The sequence below is a fragment of the Schistocerca cancellata genome, chromosome 4, assembly GCF_023864275.1.
Source record: "Schistocerca cancellata isolate TAMUIC-IGC-003103 chromosome 4, iqSchCanc2.1, whole genome shotgun sequence".
Classification (NCBI taxonomy): Eukaryota; Metazoa; Arthropoda; class Insecta; order Orthoptera; family Acrididae; genus Schistocerca; species Schistocerca cancellata.
Window position 1 is genome coordinate 632,501,811 of NC_064629.1, and position 26,720 is coordinate 632,528,530.

The 26,720-nt window shown below is 40.2% G+C and overlaps 1 protein-coding gene across 1 annotated transcript in view; it reads left to right on the forward strand.

Annotated features, from left to right (window-relative positions):
- The first annotated feature begins 270 nt into the window (after nt 1–270).
- The window catches only part of LOC126183204 (uncharacterized), a 131,505-nt gene continuing 105,055 nt past the window's right edge, over nt 271–26,720 (forward strand). Inside the window, exon 1 of the mRNA XM_049924978.1 lies at nt 271–368. Coding sequence (XP_049780935.1) covers nt 311–368 — 58 coding nt within the window. The 5' untranslated portion in view covers nt 271–310. The remainder of the gene's footprint in view (nt 369–26,720) is intronic.

The following is a 26,720-nucleotide window of genomic DNA, read 5'->3' on the forward strand; positions in this document are numbered from 1 at the left end:
AGCAAATATTAATCCCATCTCCGCAGTAGGAAACAGTCTGTTAATTCAGTACTTCCTAGAATGACGGTTAGAGAAATAGCCATTATAATGCCTAACGGGTGACAGCGGTGTTGACCAAACCGAGTAATTATCACTTCGTGTGGCATCACCGCCCACTAGACACGAAGGAGCCAAAGGGCTGCGGGGGGGCAGCAGAATTATTTGGAAGTCCCGTTAGAAGCGTGGGGAGCAGCGGACATGACGTCACGAGGGGAGCGTGCTGCGCATGCGCGGCGCTGGGCGAGCGTTGTTCCAGTCAGTCAGTCGTAAGATGGCGTTCTCGCTGCTGCTGCTGCCGCTGCTGCTCGCGGCGCCGGGACTGGCCAAAGGTGGGTGCACGCCCGGAGACCTCAATGCAGGGTTGGAAACGTAGCTTATACTGGGAAAAGAAGCAGACATGTCCCTTACTTGACAAACTTATACGAAAGTACTTCTTTGGTACAAGATGCGATTCAAAAGGGAAAACTTTTTTTTCCGGTATCGTAGCATGCTCAGCTGCAGGTACCTTGGTCTGTTGTGATATTGTCATAACACATGCTTTCGGTAAAAAAGTGGCAATTGTCAAAAGGAAGAAAACTGTCTCGTATGATAATGTTTTTGATACCGGTACACGTATTGTGTTCCATTTGCTGATTAAAAAAAGATATTGTGAACAGCTGGTATAAATACACAGTCTTCATTTGTAGCTAAAGAATTTGTTAGTACCTATTTGCAGTACATAGGCTATCACACTCTGTCACTACATTGTCTAAGTGCCACTGAAAACGGATACGTAGCCACAAAAATACAAATGTGAATGAAAAAGTAGAAGTTAGTATTTCACTTTCAGTTCTAGTTTATTTTCTCATTAAGAGTGACTATGTTTTCCACACAAAATTCCTTGTAAAGTCAAAGTATAGGCTTAGGTAATTGCTTACCTAAATACAATAAAGAAACTAAACGCAAGACACAATACGAATATGTAAAGTCCATGGCTGACTGAATGCCGTATAAATACGCTAAAACTTGATAAATTGTAACCCAGTCTAGAGCGCAAGTACTACAGCTGTTCGTACTGCACAGAAAAAACATTACGTAAGCATATAACAAGTACATAAATAGTAGTTAGTATGCTAATTAAAAACCAAGTGAAAGGAGAAGAATTGCAGCACCAGGACCAATATAATTAATACTGAGTACAGTGGCATCAAGGCAACGTAGTTAGGCGGGTTAATGGAAGAGTGACACATAATAAATCTTAAGGTCTGTTGTTACTTCCTCAGTTGATACTAGGATTTTTCTGTCCCTCATAACTTCATTCATCCCTCGCAAATGTGTGTGTATGGATAAATGTCAATTTGCATCCTGTATCGAAATCCATGTTAAATTGTACACCTCTCTATAACTTACCAGGTAAGTCAATTAAAGTACAAAGTATACCACAACCAGCAGGACCACTGCTATTTACACAATGTAATGCTCATACCAGTCGTTGTGTTAAGGAGAGTCTTACTTATTTACTTTACTACACTTCAGCATTACTCCAAAAATAAGGAATTCATTAATGAACACGAAGTACTTAATAATTAGTATAAAGCATCAATTTTACCGGAAGACCTACTTTACCTGTAATTATGACTTGCGATCAGGAGACTAAAAGCAATCGGCATACCCTGGCAAACGTCAGAGAATGCCGGCCACTCCTTTCACACAAGAAACATCCACATCTGAGCTGACTAGCAGTTCCCTAAATTTTATCATACTTTATTTAGTTTTTAGATCCGTGTATTATACTACTTCATTATAATTCTGCTTACTTCCATCATTAAGAAGCTTAAGTTGTCTGCACACGTAAACCTCTTGGCGTCGAATCTGTTTCATTATGAAAGGCGTCTTCAGTTGTAGCTTTTATAGGTTATGACTGATACACTTATGACAAGAGTTAATATCATATCACATTCTCTGAACAAACAGAAGTACTCAGAACAGAAGAGAGAAACATTTTCACAGACAGTAATCCAAGGCTACAGAATTTATATCTAATAGACTTATTTCGTCTTGACAGATGTTTCTTGTGACATACATCTGAACCTGTAAATGTGTATTTTTGCAGTTACGATCAGTTCTGGTATTACGCCTCTAGCTATTGAATCACTTCTGCATTTAATAGTATCGTAAGGTGATCCCGTGTTGAAGCAGAACGTATGGTGAAATTCACTACTTTCATGGAGTGTTCAACACCAACTTTAGTCTATGTATCTCCTCTGGTTCATGGATTTATTTCTGCAATGCAAGTATTGGAGCTGGAGTCTGGAAATAATACAGAAAGGAACTCGTAATGACATTCTTGGAGGAAAGCTCGCTTGTTGTGTGCTACCTTGATTTATGAAAACCAAGAAAACCCCCGGTTACGTTAACTAGACTGGGATGTAAACACGGTTTCTCTTGATTCGAAGGCGACCAACACTATAACGGACGATTGTACTAAGTTCTATGGCCTTGATAGATTTAAAAAAAAAGGCATACCTAGCAAAAGTGTAATTTCCGAAGTGCAACCGCTTCTGTCAGTGAGCATGTTGTCTTGAGAGGTTATACTGCGCTTGATGGGAAAATAGCAAGCAGCTGTCGTTGTAAGTGGGCTACCGACTGTTACTTCACTGCTTAGTGAAAGTGGAAGGAGCGCTCGATGAAGCGAATGAGTAAGATCTCATGTGTCCCCCTCGCTCGTTAGCTGCCAAGTACCGGAAACTCGCAGCCCATCCTGTAAACTAAGCCTGGGACCGGAAATTATCCACGCGAGTACCCAGCCTCGCAGACGGGCCTCACATATCTTTTCAAAAGCACAGAAAGCGAAAGGCTGAGATTTTATCTTTACTCACCTCTAAACTTCGCTAATATTGTTGCATAGAGCCACAAATTTATTTTATCTTTCTTTGCGCATTTCTTTGAAGACCGAAAAATTTACATTTTTTAATGGATTGCGTACGGTACAAAATAATTTTAATGCTTAACAGTTTCATTAACACCTCGTTGCAGCGACGATAATGCCCAGTGTGGTGATGGACTCTTCTGTAATAGGAAAGAAAATCGATATATAAAACTATTCTGTTAGACATGGTGAACTTATTTGATTTGGATAGTACGTGGCATCTAAAGATGTTATATTACGTAGTCGTATCGACACTGTGAGCTGGTTAGTACCGTATGAGTCACTGGAGCAAGAAACAACAAAAAAACTTTAATACATACTGCTCTGCGTAAGGTGTAAATGCTGTCATGCTCTGTTGGTCAAATGGTGTTTCTACACCCATTCACCCACTCATCCACCCACACACACACACACATATATACACACATATACCTACAAACGTGTGTGCCTGTGCGCGAATTTATAATTGTTATAGTCAAATAAAGGAAATGAAGTTCGCAAACCCAGTCACGTGTTAAATGAAATGAACTTTATCTTTTCCCTTCAGAAAACTTCTCACTCTGCAGCGGCCGTGTTCGCTGTACTGATACTGTTTCCGACCTGGACTTGAACCAAGACCTTTGCGTTTTGTGAGCAAAGTTCTACAAATTGTGAACCGTTAAGACCCAGATTCAAGCTCCGATCAGAATACATATTTGACCGTATGAACAGGAACGTTTCTTAGCTGAAAATATACCGAAATCATATAATAAAACTTTATACAGAAAGTAGGGCGTATAGGACGGAATAAAGGATTATGACGACAAATATTTTACAGCAAAAATATTAGACTCACCGTCAGTTTTAGAATTAAAAGCTTTAACCTCTGAAGCAATATTTGTCTGAATGAAAAGCTCGCTATGTTGTTTCCATGGCACTCATTTCGATATCTTTTTTAAATTCATAACCCCCATACCCTAAGTTCGCAAATTAAAAAAAAGAATATTTACTTGCAGTTCATCCACAAAACCAGTATTATATTGCGAAGATATAAAGAAGGAAAACGACTTTCTTAAAGAACCTACAAGCAACAATTTATTCTTGATTTTACATTCCGAATTTCGTATCTATAGCTTAAAAATTCAGTTATACGGCCAAGCAACGAAGTGATGATTCTTACGCTGGTCGATGGTTACTCGTGGCTTTAACGGGACCAAAGACTATCATTCCAAATTAAACACGAGCTGAAATTTAATATGAGGAGCATGACTCCACACGGTAACTGTTTTTGTCGTTAATTTTCGTTATGTGTAATCCAAAGTCATTATAGAGGCCAATAAAGTTGACTGTAGTTATGACTGAACTTAAATGAGGAGTCCACATATAGAAATGGTTTTTTGATTGTTTCTTGCCTGTTGCCTTGGGACAACACAACCGAAGCGTAGTTTCTTCGTCATGTGTTCATTACGTGGAGTACTGCTTCAAATTGTTGAAATCTTGCCAACAGAGTTACTATTAATCCATAAAAAATAACTCGCAACATTTATGAATATCTGCGGAAGAAGGCAAGTGCGCAGATCTGTAATACTGCTGCAGCAGTAATTGTTCTGCTTCACAAGAAAACGAAAAATATAAAAACTGATGACCCAATAGCCTTTACTCACAAATTAGGGAATGGACTGGACATGGAGACGTAATTATGACTGTGATGGAAACAAAACGGAGGTTGGCAGCAAATGTAACCAGGTAAATAAATGCCAGATGGACGAAGAAAGTAATCTATTGGCTTCCAAGAGATAAGACGTAATGGAAGGTGGCTGGATAACACGAGAAACCTTCCACGATCACCTTGGATGCTCATCGCCAACGACCGTTATGCATGCTAAATTTTAGATGCGCCTTCAGATTGGATGTCCAATGGCAGATGTTGACAATGCGAACGAGTTTTGATTTGGAAACGTGTGGACGTGTGTAGAATTATCGAAGAAAGTGTCGCTGTTTCCTACTAGAAAAAGTATTTCTAGTATTTTATTCTTCAAAAGCACAAATTAATGCAGTTATCGATCGCAGGACTGGGTGAACACCACAGTACTTTAGTAGGCATTGTCTCATTGATGGTGGTACAGATTTAGATTTGTATTCCCTACGAAGTTGTTATATAGGGCGCAAAATTATGAATCTACAGACTGGCTAATGAAATTTTGAGTAGTCAGTTTAGTGTGCAAAAGCATCAGACAGACGCTGTCTGAGCTAGAATCGTGTAGAAGGAAGCTACTGTCAAAATTCCTCAAGACATGGTTTGAAACAGATTATAGTACTACCGTTTGCCTCCCAGTACATTTTTCCTGCTAGAGCCATATGGTCAGGTTATGAGAGACTATAATGTCTTTCCTTTCTTCTCTTTTTTCGGTCAAAATTCCTCTTCGCCTTTCTGGAATGGATGAGGAAAAGAAAAAAGAAACAATGATTTCACAAGGTAATACTCTTCACCACGTACTGAAGAACAGCTCTCGCCTTTAGAAAGAGATGGTCTAGATGTTTCTTCGGAATGAAACAAGTCGGGTTTCTTTAAAGCTAGATAAATGTACGTATCATTAGAGAGTACTTATCCTTAATTAGTTCTGACAGTACCAGCTCTTCGGCGTCTCGGGAAACTAATCTCTACTCTGCAAGCGACTGAAGGGTACAAGGTATACTGGAATTACTACCTGCGTCCCCTCCCTAAAGCCTTCTGTTCAATTCTCGGATGGAGTGATGGAAAAAAGGAACTTGTTAGTACCGGCCCTTATACGTGAGAATCGTCCAACTTAACCATCATGACCGTTGTACAGGACAGAAATTGCAGGATTTAATATGTTTCTTTACTGGCATAGGAACATAGGCTGACGGTATTTTGAGAGTAACGCTGTTCGCGATGCAAACGCCTTTCTCGTAGCGTCTTCCATTGGAGGTTGTACAGTATTCCTGTAATGCTCTCGCGTTGGCTGAATAAACCGGTGACGAAGCATGCAGCTCTTCTGTGAATCCAGTTTCTCTCTTACGTTAGCCAAAATGACAAAAGTCCCAGAGCGAGGTAATATTCTTAGAAAATTGAGCGCACGGGGGCTGGACAATAGTTCATTGGTGAATAGTTCGTCGCTGGTGCGGCTCCATAGCTTAGTGGATAAGTTCCTACGTTTTTTCTATTTTACTTTCACTTATCTCATTTTTCACTTATGGCAAAAATCTGTATATGTGACAAATCCTGTGTTGCGCTGTGGGTTTGTGTCAGGTATAAACTGTATTTTTGCCCCAAACTTGACTAAGTTTTTTCAAAGGTCAGAGAAGCCTTACAAAGTTCCAAATTAAGTCATTAAAGATACTAATTCCTTAAACACACATCTCGCGTGATGGCCATGACGCTGAAATTGGATAAATTGGGGTCTATGCAAAGTGGTATCAATAGAATGTCTTCCCGCGTGCCATTCGAGAGTGGAATAGGAGGAAGTAAAACTGAGACTGGTACACTATACACCTTCACACATTGCACGGTAGCTTCCCGAGTACATATATAATTAGTTTATATCCAGTCGAGTGAGGTACTGCTAGAAGTAAATGTTGGGGTTTCCTGTTTCACCCCCTTTTAGTGCACATAACTGTTGCGGCGAAATTACCTTGATAAAGGAAACAATATTTAGTTGCAATGCTTGTCGTCGTAATTCATGTAGGATACAAGTAATCACATTGCAGAAACGTATCCATTAATTTATTTTTACCACCTCAGGACGTACATTGGACATAAACCTCGCATCAACTAGAATTTTAACACGACACCCAAGGCCATACAGTGTCATACGCAGTGTTTAATGTCTTTATTTTTGCAAACGCTATTTATTTTATATCAACCAGACATTGAGGTGAGATACAGGAAGCAGAGATGAATGTTTCCTCTCCGTTCAAATGAAATTTTTAAGTAAGACGGAAAATTTGGTATACTGTCCTGTGAACAGGTGAGAAATTCTGGACTTATTCCCGTCCTCGACGTCAGTGCTGTGCGGTCCAAGAAGTGAGCATCTATAACGCGATCTGTAAAATAAAAAAATAAAAAAAAATTGCCATTTATGTAGAGTTATGATAAACTGAATCTCCCTCAACATGATGCTGTTTTCTCACTGTCCATCACTTTTCTTTGTCTTCTTCCAATGTGGTCTAGGTAAGCTAAAATGTTGGACACCTCTGCTATAGACCATCAGGGACATTAATAAATATCTTATTACTAAATACAGGTAAATATAGTATATAATTCCAATTTATTGATAATGAGAAGTCTTTCTGTAATACTAAATTAAATCTGTGGCTGCTGTTTCCCATATTTTTGAGTGCATGACAACAAATTTTCAAACACGATGAATTAAGGTGTATGCGCGACGGCTGAAAAGATGGTTTCTCAAACGTTTACAGAGTAATACGTGATCTGTCGGCGCCTTGTATCCACAACTCACGAACACAAATCACATGTCAAAATAATTTCTATAAGTGTGAACCTGTATACAGTTTTTTTGCTATGGCACCCAATAATAGTGGCGCTAGACCCATTTGTATCCATTTATAGTGGTTGAAGAAATTTTCCGGCAAGGACGTATAGGTTGCTTGCCACTGTTCTGGGTTAAATCAGAAGCTTCTCAGAAAAATCTCTGAAGTTCGTGTAACATACCAACGAGCTTGTGAATATATTCTAGAACTTAGCTGTGCACAATGTCTGGGTTTCTTTATGCTCATAGGCCAGTTTAAATGCCAAGTACGTTTTCCATTGTGGTCTGGAAGGTAGGTCACTCACTGATTCGTTGTGTATCGCGGGCGATATAGAGAAAGAGCATATAACGTTGTTGATGAACTGTCTGTCGAAAGGAGTTATTCATATGCACGACGCCATTGGTAACATTAAGATGAGTAGGGTTTGAGCCAGCAACTGCTTTCGCCGGCTCCTTTCCTCTCTTTTCATCCCATACTTATCTATACCATTACGAACGCAAAATTAAGCTCCAGAAGCACTGTTCACTTTATAATTACTATGTAGTAATGCACCTCAAATTTTAACACAGATCGAAATGTTGCAATGGCGTCCCCAGTAGGATCCTTGATCCCTGAATTTTACCTAAGGTTCATTGACAACCGTGGCATTTGCATTGATTTGACCCCTGCAGACAGAAGACAGATTATTTGATACAGATTGTTTTAGACTGAGAGGCATGTGTGAGGGATAAAATATCTTGCATCTTCGTACTTTCTTGAAGGCCACACTAATGTACAGATGCCTACAAACAAGTGTACTATCACGCGGGTCCATAGATACTGTAGTCTTCGTGCAGAATCAGATGACATTTCGTTTCATGAGTGACACGACGCGTTCTGTACATGGAGGTACTTGGATGTCATCTCCACCAAGAGCGTGCTATCTGTAGAGAAAATTGCGATAATTCTTTTTCTTTTCTCTTATTCTCTTAAATAGTTCTTTAGTATCTAATAATAAAATTTTCGGTTGGCTCCGCGATATAACCTACAGTTCCACTACATAATTGAGAGGTCTTATATGGAAACTGTGGTATGTGTCAGAGTACAGATCTGTCGGTTAGATATTCGATCTGTGGCCTAGCTTGAGATTTTATCCTGGGCGTTAACATGGCTATCGTAATACTGTCTGTTAGTAAAAAGTCAAGTTGTTCTGTGGTTCTGATTGCACAGTAAATCTGAAGGCCCCATGAAGGTGCCTGGGCGAGGCAGCCTGCAGATCGGGGAAAGAAAGGCAAAACATCTCGTACAGGGAGGTGCACAGCGGCGTTCAAACGATTCCCCCATTTTGATGAACGCTCTGACCTTGAACAGCGTAAATGCAACTTAAATTTACTTAACACTTCCCATGATGGTTTTTCTGCTTGGTGCGTAAGTGCTATGTTTTCGGTATAGATCACAGTTTCGAAAACACTGAGAGTATACTACATGAAAGTCTTCATTCCATCAGCTAGGAAAAATTTACTTCACTGTCGCTTACACTGCAGCGTCTTAATTTCATTTGTCTTTCACTATGGTGTAATCTCACAACACGCTTTTCAGTGTATATCACTGATGATCGCAGACTGCTGACCTAAACCAGTTTATACAGGGTGTTTCAAAAATGACCGGTATATTTGAAATGGCAATAAAAACTAAACGAGCAGCGATAGAAATACACCGTTTGTTGCAATATGCTTGGGACAACAGTACATTTTCAGGCCGACAAACTTTCGAAATTACAGTAGTTACAATTTTCAACAACAGATGGCGCTGCAAGTGACGTGAAAGATATAGAAGACAACGCAGTCTGTGGGTGCGCCATTCTGTACGTCGTCTTTCTGCTGTAAGCGTGTGCTGTTCACAACGTGCAAGTGTGCTGTAGACAACATGGTTTATTCCTTAGAACAGAGGATTTTTCTGGTGTTGGAATTCCACCGCCTAGAACACAGTGTTGTTGCAACAAGACGAAGTTTTCAACGGAGGTTTAATGTAACCAAAGGACCGAAAAGCGATACAATAAAGGATCTGTTTGAAAAATTTCAACTGACTGGGAACGTGACGGATGAACGTGCTGGAAAGGTAGGGCGACTGCGTACGGCAACCACAGAAGGCAACGCGCAGCTAGTGCAGCAGGTGATCCAACAGCGGCCTCGGGTTTCCATTCGCCGTGTTGCAGTTGCGGTCCAAATGACGCCAACGTCCACGTATCGTCTCATGCGCCAGAGTTTACACCTCTATCCATACAAAATTCAAACGCGGCAACCCCTCAGCGCCGCTACCATTGCTGCACGAGAGACATTCGCTAACGATATAGTGCACAGGATTGATGACGGCGATATGCATGTGGGCAGCATTTGGTTTACTGACGAAGCTTATTTTTACCTGGACGGCTTCGTCAATAAACAGAATTGGCGCATATGGGGAACCGAAAAGCCCCATGTTGCAGTCCCATCGTCCCTGCATCCTCAAAAAGTACTGGTCTGGGCCGCCATTTCTTCCAAAGGAATCATTGGCCCATTTTTCAGATCCGAAACGATTACTGCATCACGCTATCTGGACATTCTTCGTGAATTTGTGGCGGTACAAACTGCCTTAGACGACACTGCGAACACCTCGTGGTTTATGCAAGATGGTGCCCGGCCACATCGCACGGCCGACGTCTTTAATTTCCTGAATGAATATTTCGATGATCGTGTGATTGCTTTGGGCTATCCGAAACGTACAGGAGGCGGCGTGGATTGGCCTCCCTATTCGCCAGACATGAACTCCTGTGACTTCTTTCTGTGGGGACACTTGAAAGACCAGGTGTACCGCCAGAATCCAGAAACAATTGAACAGCTGAAGCAGTACATCTCATCTGCATGTGAAGCCATTCCGCCAGACACGTTGTCAAAGGTTTCGGGTAATTTCATTCAGAGACTACGCCATATTATTGCTACGCATGGTGGATATGTGGAAAATATCGTACTATAGAGTTTCCCAGACCGCAGCGCCATTTGTTGTTGAAAATTGTAACTACTGTAATTTCGAAAGTTTGTCTGCCTGAAACTGTACTGTTGTCCCAAGCATATTGCAACAAACGGTGTATTTCTATCGCTGCTCGTTTAGTTTTTATTGCCGTTTCAAATATACCGGTCATTTTTGAAACACCCTGTATTACTTTAGTCGACTTGCTGTTCTAGAACGTATGAACTAATTAACTTGGACTGTGAAATAAATAATTTTCTGCTTCCGAGTGGAACAGAACCGACATCCGTTTGCCGTTGCTGAATAACGCGTTAATGAACTAGTGCATTGTGTTCACATCTGTTGCTCCCTTTTTGTATTACGAACTTGGCTCCCGAACAATATGGCTTCAGGTTTCTTTCTATTGTTTTTAAGACCTCTCACTCGTAGCGACATTATTTGCTGTCACATCATTTTGTGTAATTTACTAGATGGAACACCTGCCTTTACCACAACTTACATAACGCATATATTATTTAAACAACGTAAATTATTATACCTTGCCATTTTTAAAGAGGAAATGCATTCCACTGTCACAAGTTTTCATCACAGTTTAAGTGACGGCTTTCCCGTCCTTTCCTTTGTGCTTGTTGTGTCTCAGTAAAAGTATACAGTGTGCAGCCCTGATAATGGTTAGATTACTTCAAAGCCAGGCCATTTCGATATTAGAACACATCAAGTGAAAACTTCCAGCAATATCAGGTCAAATCCTTATTGCTAGCTAAGCAATACTACATTGTGATCGTCTGTCTCTGTCGATGGAGCGCTAAATCCTCAGGAACACACGTGAACTGGGATTATTTGTTCTGTTAAGTTGTGATAAGTAATACATCATGAACACGAGGATTGATTTTAAAACCACACTACTTTTTTATACTAAAAGGCACTGATCTAGTGGAAATGATAAATGAAAAAGAAAGATTAGTATTAATTCCCGTCGATGACGAGGTCATTGGATATACAGCATGAGCACGAGTACGACAAGGATTTTGAAGGAAACCAGACATCTTCCACAGAAGCTATCCCGATATTTGCTTTACGGAACTGCTGTAACATCGCAGATTCTAAACCTAGTTAGCTGTACGGGAATCCGAGCCCGATTCCTCCCAATTGGAGGCAAATGTCTTCACAGCCATGCAAGTTCGATCGGTGCAGGAAATAATTCCTTGCCTTTTCCAGCACTGAGAATCGGTTTACCAAATCATTCAGAGGGAAAGAAGGTAAGATATTAGCGTCCCGACGGAACACAGGATCGGGTGGGGCAAGTACGTTGGAGAAAATCGACAGTGGTCTCATTTTAGAAGCTAATTCGATATATAAGTTAAAGTAAGTTTGTAATTAATGTGTGTTACCAGTTTGACTTATGGTGGTGGGGCATAGATTGCTAATGCCAAAACCATTCACAGACAAGGATTCCTCTGGGAGCAACGGATAGATAAGTGAGAATCACTGGGGAAGGTAGAAAAACAACGAGTCAAAGAACGTACTGTAGTGAAAAACGTACATTTTATTGTAATGAAAATGAAATGGAAATATGCAGGATATGTAGCCAGAATGAAACAAGGAGCTTCTTTTCTGGATCCTAAAAAATATTAAAAGATCGAGAGGACGACCCGTTGAAAGGTGGAAAGATGGCGTTGGGAAACGTGCGTATAGACGAAGGTCGTAATGCGTGAAAAAGATTAGGGGAGAGCTTTATCCGGCAGTGGATGCCAGATGACTGAGGATGATCGTGATGAGGCAGAAGGTATCAGAAGTGTTATTTTCTAGGTTAGCACGACTCCCACGTTATTAATGTACGTGGCGCTGTAGACTCTGTAAGCTAATTCACAGGTCGCAGAAATGCGAAGCAATACTTCCTCCAATAATACCAGTTAACCATCTTGCTGTGGTTCAAACCTTAGTGCAAGGGATGGACGTGGCCTATATTAAACTCCTGTACCATTCATACGAAACTTTTGCTGCTTCTATTAATGTCTGGAAAGCAACTCAAGAGTTTCCAATCCACACAGGAGAAAAACAAGGTGATCCCATATCTCCCAAGCTGTTCCCTGTCGATCTGGAAATGGAAATGTCATAATTGAACTGGGAAGAAAAAGGAATCACGGTAATAGACTTAACAACTTGAGATTTGCAGATGACATTGCAATATTGGCAAATGATTTTGAAAAAGTACAGACTACTCGCCTCGGAGGTCAGGCAGTGAGACAGAACATGAATCTTTCCAAGACAGAAGCTATGTCTAATAAATGGAGGACGGTAGGCCACACACAACTCAAAAACGCGCTACTGGAAACTGTCAGAGAATACATCTATTTTGGCCAGCTTGTAACTATGACGGCAGACGTAAGACTGGAAATCTTTTGACGCATCAAGCTAGGCTGTAAAGCATTTGGAAGACATTGAGTTATCTTCAGGATAAATATGGCAGTGAAACTGAAAAAAACTTTTGACCAGTTTCGACTTAAGGACTTTGAGACCTGGACACTTCATGAATATACAAGACGGAAACTTAGAACTGCCCAGCGAGGTGTGGAAAAGCCTGTGTTGTGATTTACCAGGAAAGACAAAAAAGACAGAAGACATCAGATCAGTTGCCGACATCAAGGACATTCTGGAGAGAGTAGCAACTATGAAATGGCAATGAACCGGCCATGTTGCAAGAAGGAATGATGACCGATGACAAAGGCAATATTGGAATGGATTCCAAGAAACAGACGCAGATCACGCGGAAGACTGCCAGACCGACGGAACAAAGAGCTGCGGAAGATTGCTGAAATTAATTGGCTGAAAATCACCCAAGACTGTTCCTCGTAGAAGAAGAAATTGCAGACATACCTGAGCTCAGTACTTGGAGAGTCCACATCAATTAATGAAAGAAATTATCGTTGTTGTTAATGATGATGATGAGGATGTGATGTTGAAAGAAGCCTACCGAAGCAGTCCTGCTTAGCATTTTACTTAGCTAAATGGTAATAATACTGACCAAAGTAAACAGTCGTTCTGATAGAAGTTAGAGTCTCACTGTCTTCCGTGAATGATCAGTAAGTTTTGTACAAAGTTAAATTTCACTGAGACAAGAAAGTGTATGTAACTGACTTGGAATGTTAGTTATGACTCACAAGGGTAACCAAGTTTGACTGAGATGTAGTGTATTGATGGGCGTTTACCAAGCAAAGCATCGTGATGTGATCCCTGTTTTCTCTGTAACCTGCACATGTGAGTGAAGTATTGAATACATTTCGTCTGTTTAGCAGTGCATGGACAACTCATAATCACAAAAAATGGTGCTCCAATTAATCGGACACTTTTTACAGAGATGGGGAGAAAGTTATCTTTTGAGATGCTGGTACGCACTGTAATTCAGTGATCTCGAGTATAGCAATAGTCTGAGTAAAGCACAAACGGATGGATACAAGTAACTATTCTTACATGCAGGATTCACCAACAACACCCGACTAGGATCTTTGTCGAGGATATTAAGAGCAGCATCAGCCACACCTTTATTAATGGGATCTAGGACACTTGGAGCAATCTCATTGCGGAAGGTAACAATCGCGACTCGGTCTCGGAGGGAAAAAAACTATAGATGCCAGATAACTCAACACCACTAGAGATGGGGGATGAGAGAAGGGAAGTAAGCATAACTCTGCAATTCCCGAAGCAATTTGTATCAAACTTAGTATATGTAACACACAACAAAGAAATAAAGTAATAAACTTTTGGGAATATTCATTATTTTCCAGTATAAAACAGTACACGGTGGCGTCAACGGTTTAACTTCTTCCAAACCCTGCATGTATCACTCACGTGTTTTTCACTTATGGAGAAAACGGTGTCTACGGGCTGAAAATGTCTTTAAACAGCCGTTTCTGTTTGATACTCGTAAAATGGTTATCAGCTGATGAGCTGGCTATGGCTGGTTATTTATTTATGTATGTGCTTGTAATGGGTGTGGTAATTGAATAAGGCTCGTGGGTTGAACCAACATCATGGCAGCCAGCCAGGACAGCGGTCTGGCATTTTCCCAGATACGGTTTCGGTATTGTGCCAAGCAAGTATCGGACCTACCGCTGCAGCACCAAGGCGATGTTACTGCAGTATACCATCAATGTGAGTGTTTAAGGTTCGTGTTGTAAACAAAAGGAGAAGTTTGAATTACTGAACTTTTGTGACTTGATGCGAAGAGGAAGTATTCACATTGCATGTAACTGGATTGCGATTAGATGATTCTCGCGATCTTCACAAGAAGGAGGTGAGCCTAAAGTACCGTTAAATTAGTCGCATGGTTACTGATGCGTAATCTGACGAGCATGACGATAGCGTGGGACATTCTATCATTGAACTGCTATATAACAACAGGATCCATTGCTTTACAACGATTTGAGAACGAAGTTTCTCGCGACGACATTCTTATATAAAACATCCTAGATTCTCTTGCCGCGTGATACCAGAGTAAAAACTCAACTTTTCGACACCACCTCCATCGGCTGATACTTGTTACTGACGAAGCCGATGAAGGTGATCGTCGAAAGCTCGATTTCATGCTCTGGTGTGACGCGACAAGAAAATCGAGAATGTTTTATACAATGTCCATCTTAAACTATTTCTGGGCTACGACAAATTCCCTTAGCACCTGTGTATGCCGTCTTTCATCTGACTCTTGTTGAGGGCCGTTAATGAGAAAAAGGACAAATACTTGAAAGTTTCAGATCTGTAGGCGGAATGAAGATTACTTTTTAACATCCTGTTGACGAGAAGCTCGTTAGACGTAGCGCAATCTCGGCATAGGCAATAGTGTGAGATGAAACTGACCGAAACCTTGTCAAAGGATCTATATCGACATTCACCTTTAACTATTTAGAAAAAAATCCAAAAAACCAAAATCTGGATTGCAGGACGCGGATTTGAACCTCCCTCCTCCCGAATTCAAGTCCAATAACTTAAACATCGCGACACATCGGAATTTTGACATAGCCTCAAATACACTGGTTCCCATTAATGAGAAAATCCAGAAGATACTATAAATCACAGTTGTGAGATAAACCTCAGCCACCGTTTTTACGTTTACAACATTAACATAGTTTTAGTCAAAGAATATGTATTCGTGCTTAAAACATTTTTGAAAACTACACTAGTAGTTGAGAAAGAATATGTATTCGTGCTTAAAACATTTTTGAAAACTACACTAATATTTGGGAAAACTACAACATGTAGAAAAAACTGTTTGAGTGAGTCCCAACTGGAGGATGAGAAGACTAGTTACTGTAATAAAGCGACTAATGTTGGAGGGGGATGGCATACACTCTAACCAATCAGCTGTTGTTACAGTGACCGGACGCGTCAGTGTAAAGCGAAGCCTACTGAATAAAGTGTTAATAAAGGAAGTGGAACCCCGAAAGTAAGTTCCAGTATGCCTTCGTGCTGTAACAGGGTGCAAAACAGCGCATGGGTGAGGGTGAAAGGGGCAGCATAAATGTGCTCCGTAAAATGGGTTCATTCGAGGCAGGAATTTCGGCCCGTACAGGGCCGGCTGCTACGGCACTGAGTCTTGGGTGGAACCAGAGAATAGATGACAGTTGGTCGTATGTAGCGACGAGCAGGTACTGGACCACAGCATGGGAGGACCGCCGTGTTGTCCAAGTGGGTCTATTGCATAACCGCTTGGTTCATAGTGTGGACTCTATGCTGAAACACTGCCACTGCTGTGGATCTTCCTGCTCCGATGTTTCTACGTCGTCCGCTGAGAGCTGCACTGGTTCTGCGGGCACATGAATACCCTTGCTGGAATCTGAGTAGCAAGATGTAGAGTTTCCGGACGAGTCCCAGTCAATCAGTCCTAAAGTGCTGATTGCACACACATTAGATGATACTGCCATAACCACAATCTGACAGCCTGCTTTATTCAGCGGCACCACAACGCCCAAGTGTGATGATTTGGTGTGTCACTAGATGGTTCAAATAAATCTGAGCACTATGGGACTTAACTTCTGAGGTCATCAGTCCCCTAGAACGTAGAACTACTTAAACCTAACTAACCTAAGGACATCACACACATCCATGCCCGAGGCAGGATTCGAACCTGCGACCGTAGCGGTCGCACGGTTCCAGACTGAAGCACCTAGAACCGCTCGGCCACTCCGGCCGGCATTTGTGTACAAAATGGATGAATGAGTAAAATACAGGGCATGTTCAGTGTGATTAACTAGAGCAGCAACACAGTTTATACATTACTGTTGATGCTGCCGATGTTGGTCTCCATGAGCTCCGCTGGAAGTGAATTCCATTCCACCTGCAAAACTACTCTCAGCACGACACTGGTCTGTGACAGATTATAACGTATTAAAACACACTTTCTAGAGCGTCCTAAACATGTCATGTAATATTGATGTCGAGAATTCTAGTTGTTAATTGCATGTGCTGAAACGTGTGCTGTTAAAAATATTCGTTCACGAGACTAGCTTAGTGTGGTTGAGCCTTGCAACACAATGGGAAATCAGTAACTGTTATGACATCATAAGTCACTATTCTACGTGGAACCTAGAAGGAGGTCTATAAAAAATAAAAATAAAAAAATCATACCAGCCCTCGTGCACAGATAATGATGATTCATCCGAAGGAATTCTTTCTCGTCTATTTAACTGACAATGACGCATTCCTGCTTCTTGGCTGATCAAAATGATTACAGCGGGTTTTATCCGAAAAGAGATCTACAACCTCGTAGATCTGCAATCCAGCGCTAATGTTGGGGTACCCATTGTAAAGCTCCGTCATGTAACGAGTAGTAAACAATACAATCATGGCTGGTCGCCTTTCAATACAGGCCACCTTCATGAAACCTGCGCACAGTACTCGATGACCACAATAACGGCAGACTGTAGTTAGATTGGTGTAGTGGTCCTAACGCTTCTAGTGCATAATTGCAACAAATGGTAATGTGTGAGCGTGAGAAACCCTTTGCCGTACTCGACTGAATCTACTACATGCCATACCTGTAACTAGATATACCTGTCTCAACTACGAACAAGCAAGAACGAACATTTGACCAAATCGCCAGAGGTGTATGAATTTTACCAGCCAATGGCCCTTCATAGAATTTGCGTTCAGTAAATACCACCTCGAGTTTATTCGAGAAAATTAGTTATCCCAGCGGTCTACTCACACTCTCGTAACGCAAGGTGTCTTCTACTACGAATATACAATCGTCTCTTATATGCAGAAATGACTGCATCATTTTGTTGTTTTCTGTAGCACTATTGTGGTAATAACTTACTGAAATTGGTATCTCATGTTTTCTGTTTTCGCGAATAAATATTAGTTTTACGATTACTCTCTAGTTTGTGGAAACCAATGTAAGTGCAGAAACATTAGCACGAACGTAAAAATAAGTGAAAAAGCTCAGAATCATTTCGAAAAACAAGTTCAAGTTGTGTGAGAGACATTTGAGCAAGCCGGCCGGAGTGGCCGAGCGGTTAAAGGCGCTACAGTCTGGAACCGCACGACCGCTACGGTCGCAGGTTCGAATCCTGCCTCGGTGATGGATGTGTGTGATGTCCTTAGGTTAGTTAGGTTTAAGTAGTTCTAAGTTCTAGGGGACTTATGACCACAGCAGTTGAGTCCCATAGTGCTCAGAGCCATTTGAACCACATTTGAGCAGTAATATGTTTCTTTAGCAACTTCGAAACAGGAAGTCAACTGCAATAAATTAAGTAATCTTTGTTACCGCATTGCAGCGTAGTATTGTGCATGTAGCTTTTATTCATTGTACTGCAAGCGTTACAACGAAATTAACTAAGAGAAGAGCTAAACAGACTGTATGCGAACAGGGATCAAATATTTTCAAGCAAAGGTGTACCACTGGGTTTCCTTCATTACAATATATCTCGAGCAAGCCATTGATTTATATTGTTATTTGTTGCCATATCTCTCATGTAAAATTAACTAAAGCGGATTGTATTAATAATATGTAGACAGCAAAGTGTTTGCGGAGGAAGTTGACGATAACTCCAAAACCATCCATCGCCAGTCACTGTTTTTATCTCTGGAGTTAGATTTGGTTCCCCCATAGTGCAGTAGAGTGGTTGTGTTGTGTCAACTGATGGCGCTGAGGAGATACGAGCGTCGTTGTTACTTTGTGGTGGTCACCAGAGCATCTTCTGACTCTTTCGAATTAACGTATTTTTCAAGCGAAGGATTCGACATTCTTCTTCCATGTTCTCGAACTTTTACGAATATTCTCGAATGCTGACGAATGTTTTTAATGTTCTCAAATGTTGTAGAAGGTAGCTTGAAAACGACACGTATTGTATTGAACTGCAGTCTGGACTTAGTCTAAACTAATCAGTTGTGCAAAGTAATAAAGACTGAGGAACAAAAGTGTATACCATTGTAAAGAGAAACTACGTAGTCAAAGAATGGTTGTATGAGTGAAAAATTTTAGGAAAAAAGCAAAAAAAGAAATCAGCGAATAAAATATGTATCAGAGGAAGAAAAAAATATTTAAATCCATTGATACAGAATTAAATTCTCTCAATGTTCCCGGTATGCCTTCGCAAAAAATCTTCTCAACAACATAATAGAAATGGAAATATTAATCGGTATTCATAACTGGAATTTCACTCAAAACAACAAACATACCATTCAGCTTCAGCTTGGAGCCTTTTAGGCTCCAATTTCTATTAAGATTAGCGTACAGTACGTCTATCAATAAAGGACAAGGGGAAACATTCCAATGTTGCTGAGCGAATCTACAAGAACCGCGTTCTCGCACGGACAGCTACAGGCTAGGTAGCGTGTTCGTAAGTTACAAAAACCACGGAAGCTGTTCTTTTCTGCACGTGAAAGCAAAACATCAAATAGAGTTAATAAGAATATACTATAAAAAATTAGGTGCTGTACGAATGAAATATTTCCCCATTCAGGAAACATGTAGAAAGGGAAAACCAAGTGAAGAAGATGCTTTCAGTTTAATAGCTCATCTCGTCTGTGATCTTATAGTCCGTCATTATCGATTGGTGGCTGCTGCTGACTGGCGGATTCCGTTTCCTGCAAGTCGCGAGTGTTAAAATGCACCATATCTGTTTTAGTACTAATTCCCAAACGCATTAGCTGGAAACTATTTGTCAACCGCTTAGAGAATTACACGGGTGTGTGCTTGCGTCAGTTACAAAACAAGAGTGAAAGTACGGAACTATCGACGGGAAGGCAGGCAAACTTTCTCTCGCGCAACGCCTGGAACTGACCTGCGAGATTCCGCTCAGCAGATGTGGGCCGCCATCTCACAAAGGGATCCTTATCTGTCTCCAGAATGCAGCACAGTAACTTTTATGTCTTCCGAGGTACGAGGCTGCTTTCAGAAAATTTTCGCTGTGGTATCATCTACAACATAGTCATAGTTATAAGAGAATAACTACACGCTACATTTGTGTACCAACATTATTTGGAAAATCACGGGAAAGATACAACTATTATAGTTCATAGCGTATTGTCTTTAAGCATACGACTAGATCTCTGTTTCTGAATTTATCCATTAGTCATAGACCTGTTATTGGTCCTAATTATTTTATTTTGGTGGGTTACCAATATTAAGACTAAAAATAATTTTCAATGCTCGGAAGGTATTAGCCCAATTACTACTACAACCTGATTGCTTCTAATTTTATTAGATACAGTGTTTCTTCATTCGACTGCCTTTGGTGTATAGTTTGAATGACTGGGAGAAGCAAACGTCAGTTCCACAAGGAAATTACCAGGCTACCGACGTGAGAGACACGTGTTTTTGCCTGCAGTCAGTCGTTTGAATCCCTAGACCAATTTTCACCCTGTACTCTGCAGACAATGTGTTAACACCAGTAACACCACTGGCGTCAATATTTTGCGGTCCAGAGTGCCACACCAAGATTCACACTGAGACAACAGTTCCAAACTGGTGCAGCACTGATGTGAAAAGTAGTTTCAGCTAGCTTTCTGCTCGTTTTTTAACACTCACATTGGCGGCTGGTGAGTCTATATCGAGTTATGCTCGTCTGCTGTAATAAGATACTAATAAAACATACATCGAAAAAATACGTCTCTTATTTTTACTCAACATAAGCGATGTTGCTGGACGTCTACAACTCTGTTTAAAATATATATACGAATTAATTAAGTTACTACGAAGTACAACATGTTAAGGAATTAATACCTTTGAGAATGTGTCAGAAGAATGCATTGAAATGAAGAGTAACATACATACAGACACCAGTTCACTAACATTTTGGTTCCGCATCACTTGACAACGGCAATATTTTCGTGGATAGTGTCGTACTTCAAAAGAAAAGAAAAAAAAGAAAAGAAAAGAAAAGAAAAGAAAAGAAAAAGTCTAGTGTAGTAATTTCACTCTTTTTTATCTACGCCACCACGTTTCTCTTCTCCGTAAATCTTGTTCTTTAGATATTGTTGATAATCTTTTAGTTTTTAAAAAGAAGAAAGTAGGTGATTTCTTTCAATAGCTAAAATTAGTAACATAAGACTCCAAAATTTATATCAGCGTAAAATCTGAATATCTATATACAACGAAATAAACTTAGGGCAATGTGTCCACTATCTATTAACATGTCTGTCTCAAGGCACTGCCCAAATCAAGCAGAGTTTACCGTATCATTATTAATTTTATTTCATTGTGTTATTTATCGGTTAAGTACAGGAAGCACAGACTACGGATCTTGGTTCAGTAATGATGATGATGAGTCCTGGCTGGAATTGACTAAATGGATGGTACGATGTCTTCTGAATTCTCGTTCCTACATTGAAACCAAATGAAAAAGGCCACAAAGTTATTAAACTGTTCTGTGAGATATAAATCACAGTTTTGTCTCGTCTTTTTGTGTTAAACTAAATTAAACTCCTTTGGTCTATCGTCCTAGCGGAAGCAGATCGCTGCAACGTTTGCTGCTTATCTTTTGCGTAAAGGTTACTGGATCCCAGTATTGGATGGCATATGATCAACACACTGGTCTGCCGGTCCTAAATTCCAGCTTTTGAATTTGGAGCCTTAGACAATTTCTTGTAGCTGCTTAGTTGCCCTCAAGAAACTGAGTCGACATTTGCTATCACTCCTACCAAGAAAACTTGTTATAGACACCGGTTAAAAAGTTCGGGACTTCTGTTTGACAGGCATATCAGTTGCTCAATCAGTCACCAAGTGGCGTTTTCTTTATAAACAGAATATGTTTCAGGGGAGATCTAGTCATTTTTCTCTTCTTCTTCTTTGTGTATAATGAAATATGTAGTATCATGCAAAAATGTACAGTGACTTGAATTCAAGAGGTATTTTCCCCGCGGAATTACTCCTTTCGTACTAAGCATTCAGGTTTATTCTTAACTGTTGCTGTTAACAATGTTTAAATTTTCTGGCAGTATTACTGCACATACAAATTACATTCCGCTTTTTTACTTTCGAAAACAATTTGTTTTCTCGTAGATGAGAACCTACGAGTAGGATTTTCTAAACTGATTAGTTCGTTTTATGTTAACTACTATTCATGAAATGACGACAGTATTCCTATATAATATGGAACCTTTTCGCACATGCCTTGTTAGGGTATTGGAAGCCACGTAGCTGCACGTCTTAAAATCTCTTGGACTGTTTTCCTTTCCCTTTTTGGGACGATAACTGCGTCATTTATTAAGGAGTGAATAATCTATGTGTGTTTGTCGTATTTTCTTAAACAGATTAACTTTTCCAATGACACAAATGGTTCCACACTTCTTGAAGTCCCTCGTACATCTCCCCTCGTTTTAGCATTCTAATCTCTTTTATTCAAGGTTAACTCATTCTTAGTGGCTAAGTACTAAACACAGTCATTTACTTCACCCTGGAGATCTTAGCTTAGGCCTAAAGAAAAGAGTTGTGATAAATATGTACATGTCATAACTCTGGATAGCAAAAATCCCCATTTGACTGTTAACAACACGTTTCTACCATAAAGTAATGAGTAGGTACAGTGCCTTTCTGTATAGTGAGGCGCGGAATATCTTATGGAAATTGTGTCTAAGTTCTATAATTTTTAATGGCATTTTAGTCAGAAATTAGGTACGTTTGGAACTGAGACTAATACAGATGCTCATGTAGCGTTGTGTGATTTATGTTAGATCAAAAACTTGCTTTAATCTTGTCCTTAATCCATGGGAAATAACATTCTGGTCTCATGGTTCCTGACAAGATCTTCAGAAATTAATGGCTCATCTAAAGGCAGTTTCATAATCAAACAAGGAATTATGCTCATATGTTAATTATCACACGTTATTATATATTGATTCAGATTTTACTGCAGAGTAGAATTTGCTATAAAAATTTATTATTCGGAATTTCAAAAGCAAACTTTCTGAACTAGTTTTTACTAGTTCTAAAAGGGCAACATGTTCCTGCAAGTCATAGTTAGAAACACAAATGATGCAGTGCTAATATGGCTGCAAAATATGTTTGGTGCAAGAAGTTTGTACGTAAAGAAAGAATAAATACGGATAATTAAAATGTTGGCTAATTGGTATTCTAGGCCTTTCACGCATATTTATTACTGAAGCATTTCTGGTATTAGAACCGTACTCTATACGGATAACATATTGTCAAAAAATAGTCGAAGCTGGCTGGTTCTCCAGAAATACATCAGAGACTTAGACGTTCTTACGTATGAAATTAATGCTAAGTTAACTACGACAACATGTTTCATGCCAAAAATGAGTTTCACAACACTTTTAGCAAAGCAGACACCAATCAGTATTATATGCATGTCACATATACGGTTTAAGTAATTACATACGAAAATGCGTTAATAATAGTAATAGATTTTTCAGATCTTTTTTCAAAGATAAGTTTACTTATACAACGAAAAACATATGCTGGACGTAGTAGATATACCAATCATCAATATAACTGATGGCTGTTTTAAGAAGTGTAGCACTTCCATGAAGAACTTTGGTTTTATCCTTCAATTAATACCTAAGTGTATTGTTCCAAGCCGGCCGGAGTGGCCATGCGGTTCTAGGCGCTACAGTCTGGAGCCGAGCGACCGCTCCTGTCGCAGGTTCGAATCCTACCTCGGGCATGGATGTGTGTGATGTCCTTAGGTTAGTTAGGTTTAATTAGTTCTAAGTTCTAGGCGACTGATGACCTCAGAAGTTAAGTCGCATAGTGCTCAGAGCCATTTGAACCATATTGCTCCAAAACGTGTATTACTACCAAGCTTTCCTTGAGAATAAACGAAAAGCAGCTCCATGAAAGCAGTGGATGATCCTCCTTTTGTCCCCACAGAATGATCGAGCTCCGACAGCCATAAAATCAACAAAAGGCTGAGAGTGGTCACTAGTATAAATTCTTTACTATTTATTTATTGCTCTTCGTATATTTTCCATAAAAAACTTGTCTGTCCAATTTATTTTTACGGATCAAGCAATGTGAATAGCTAAAGAACGTTAGTGTTTAACAAATGAGCGACAGTGAGCTAATTAGATATGGAGCAGTTGGTCAGTTTTAAAGGCGTGGAGGAATGAATCGGTTTGTTGGCGGATCCGTCATGATATTCAACTGACCTCATTAAGGAAATGGTGGGAAATCTAAATCAAGAGGACGGGGTACGGATTTTCAATAAACTTCTTGTGAGTATGAATTAGCTGTCTTATGTTTTTGAGAGTGTACCGAACTATACGATTATAAAATAAGTACATTTTCGACGTGTGGTTCGTAAATAATACGTTACTTTCATTTACAAGCAAAAAGAAGAGACATAGGCGAAACTGCCAACGATATTATAGAGGACTTTTTGAAATGTAGCGTAAGCTAACATCGGTTTTTTCAAGATTGTAAATTCCTTGCGCGACTGAAAGGAAATAAACTGTGAAGGAATATCTCTGGTGCACAGTGCTTTTTCCTTAAGCTTAACTCTGGGGTGAAGTAATGCCTGTGAGTAGTGTTCAGTATTTAGTCATCGAGGATTAGGTATCGAATAATATAAGAAAGTAGAATAACTAAAACAATGGGAGATGTGTGAGGGAACAAACATTTGAAAAGTATTTTGTGTTAACTGTAGCTTGTAATTTATGGAATTTCTTGTCATTTTCGAGACTTTTTCCCAAAAGTTAGCTGTGAAATATATGTAAAAACATAAACGCTTCTATTGATATTTTTTATCGTGGTGAAGGCGGTGGTGAGGGGGAAAGGGAGGGGAGGAGGTAGCGACACGACCACGCCTGCCACTGTATAACGTTGTTCACCACTGAACGAAAAATGACTGTTTACCTCGTAATGACGATATTTTCAGGCTTCTGTCCAAAATGAGGTTCCTCTTTGTGCATAGGATTTCAACAACACATCTTAGTCGTCTACTGCAAGTGTATATAGCAATTTTCTTGAGTATGCTCGCTCTCTGAACTTCAACACTCGAAGAAAACGACCACGCCACTAGCCGAAACACTGTGCCCAAAATGGAATCGTTAGCCAAGCCATCAAAAGAATAGTTCGAGAAAACCTTAAACGTTGTACCAGATAACGTTTTAGTATCGCTTTAGTGTCATTTTATTTTTCAAACGGGCGTAATACTGTTGAGATGAGTGTTGCTTCTGGCTGTGTGCTTAGTGAAGGGCGAGGAGTCTGCAACAGCAGCTGGGGCCTTGCGTGAGCAGCAAAGGACGTGACTGAGTGCCTGACCTACAAAAGAACGTCGCGTACCGCGTCACGCCGCAAACTTAAGGCCGCGTTTGTCTTCTGATATCGACCAGAACGTCTCGAGACGAATGAGACTTGGTTCTCAATTTGAGAAACGTTATTACCCTTACTGACAGCTTTCCAGCCTAGATATGGAGAGCAACTTACTTCAATCTGTCATCCACAATGAACACCAACGTCCCGCAAACTTTGACACCAATCCTGGGATCCTGCTGAGCCTGTACCAACATACGTGGGGACTTCACAAACTAAGCTACACACTGTTATGGTATGTCAACAACCTTTAATTGAATGCTGCACTACGCTTCCAAGTGACGCAGATAGATGACACTATTTTTCATCGAAGACACTAAGTCTCTGTAAACAACGGTCGGTACATTCCACCAGTCGTTCAGTTCTTGGACATTAGAAATCCGCTACTTGGTCGCTTAGCCAATCGAGAATCACCTTGTGAACGTCCTCATAGTTGGGAAATCTCTTTCCCTCCAGATGGTCTTCCAGCTTTTCGAAAAATGTAAAATTACACGTTACAAATTCTGGACTTCCCATGCAGCATCGCCCACGTCTATGTGGCCTTCTTCAAATAACTGGCACCGTTTCACTACGGCTAGACGCATATATCGCCATAATTTCACGGTGAATTTCTGTGCAATTCAGATGTTTTCACACAAGAATCATACTGTTGTACTTCAACTTTGGAACGCACTTCAAGTTGCCACGCCATTTCATTCGCACAATGACATGTAGGTGTTATCAGTACCGCAGAAAAATTGTGTCTTCATGAAACCCGGAACATGTACTCTGTTCTGATGATGCGCCTCTCTTGTTTGGTTCTTAGTGTAGGACAACACGTGTAACTCAATTTCTGATGTTATTACGTTTCTCTCCAGCCACACAACTAAGGGCTCTCTACATATTCTTCCAACCAAACATCATCTCTAGCTCCTGTAGCCTAATATTATTCATGAAAAGCGTCTGTTTCAATCCACGGTGACCCACCTTTAGCGCGTGATTTCGTGATATGGTGGACATAATTCAATCCCAGTCTGCCCAAGCGAAGTTATGTTTGCTTGCATTTCGCTAAATAATTGCAGGTGGACATCGGGATGGTACCTTAAATTCCGTTCACCGATTCTTGTCATGACTGAATTAGGTTCCCTGTCTCTTGGCTTCAGTATTGGCCACATGTTTAACAAATGCAGAGGAAGTTTAGGAATGAAATTGTTAGACATCATTATGAGAAAAATGAAGGGACACGAAACTGTACTGTAGGTATTATAATTATCATTGGCAAATGAAGGAAGCGGATCATTTCAGGTTTGAGAAGTCAGCCTCTTGATCACAACATCAATTTACATGCATATAGAAAAGCAGGGTAAAGAATTATTGGAGTGTCAGATCTTCTAAATAGGGTGAATACTCCAACTGTTCGTATATCTGGTTCCTCAGTATTCCCATTAGCTTCACGGACTGATTCTTTTCTTTTCTAATCCATGTCTCCTTACACTTATGCTATTAACCTCTAGGTCCACGTAACTTACGCAGTGTTACCACTTA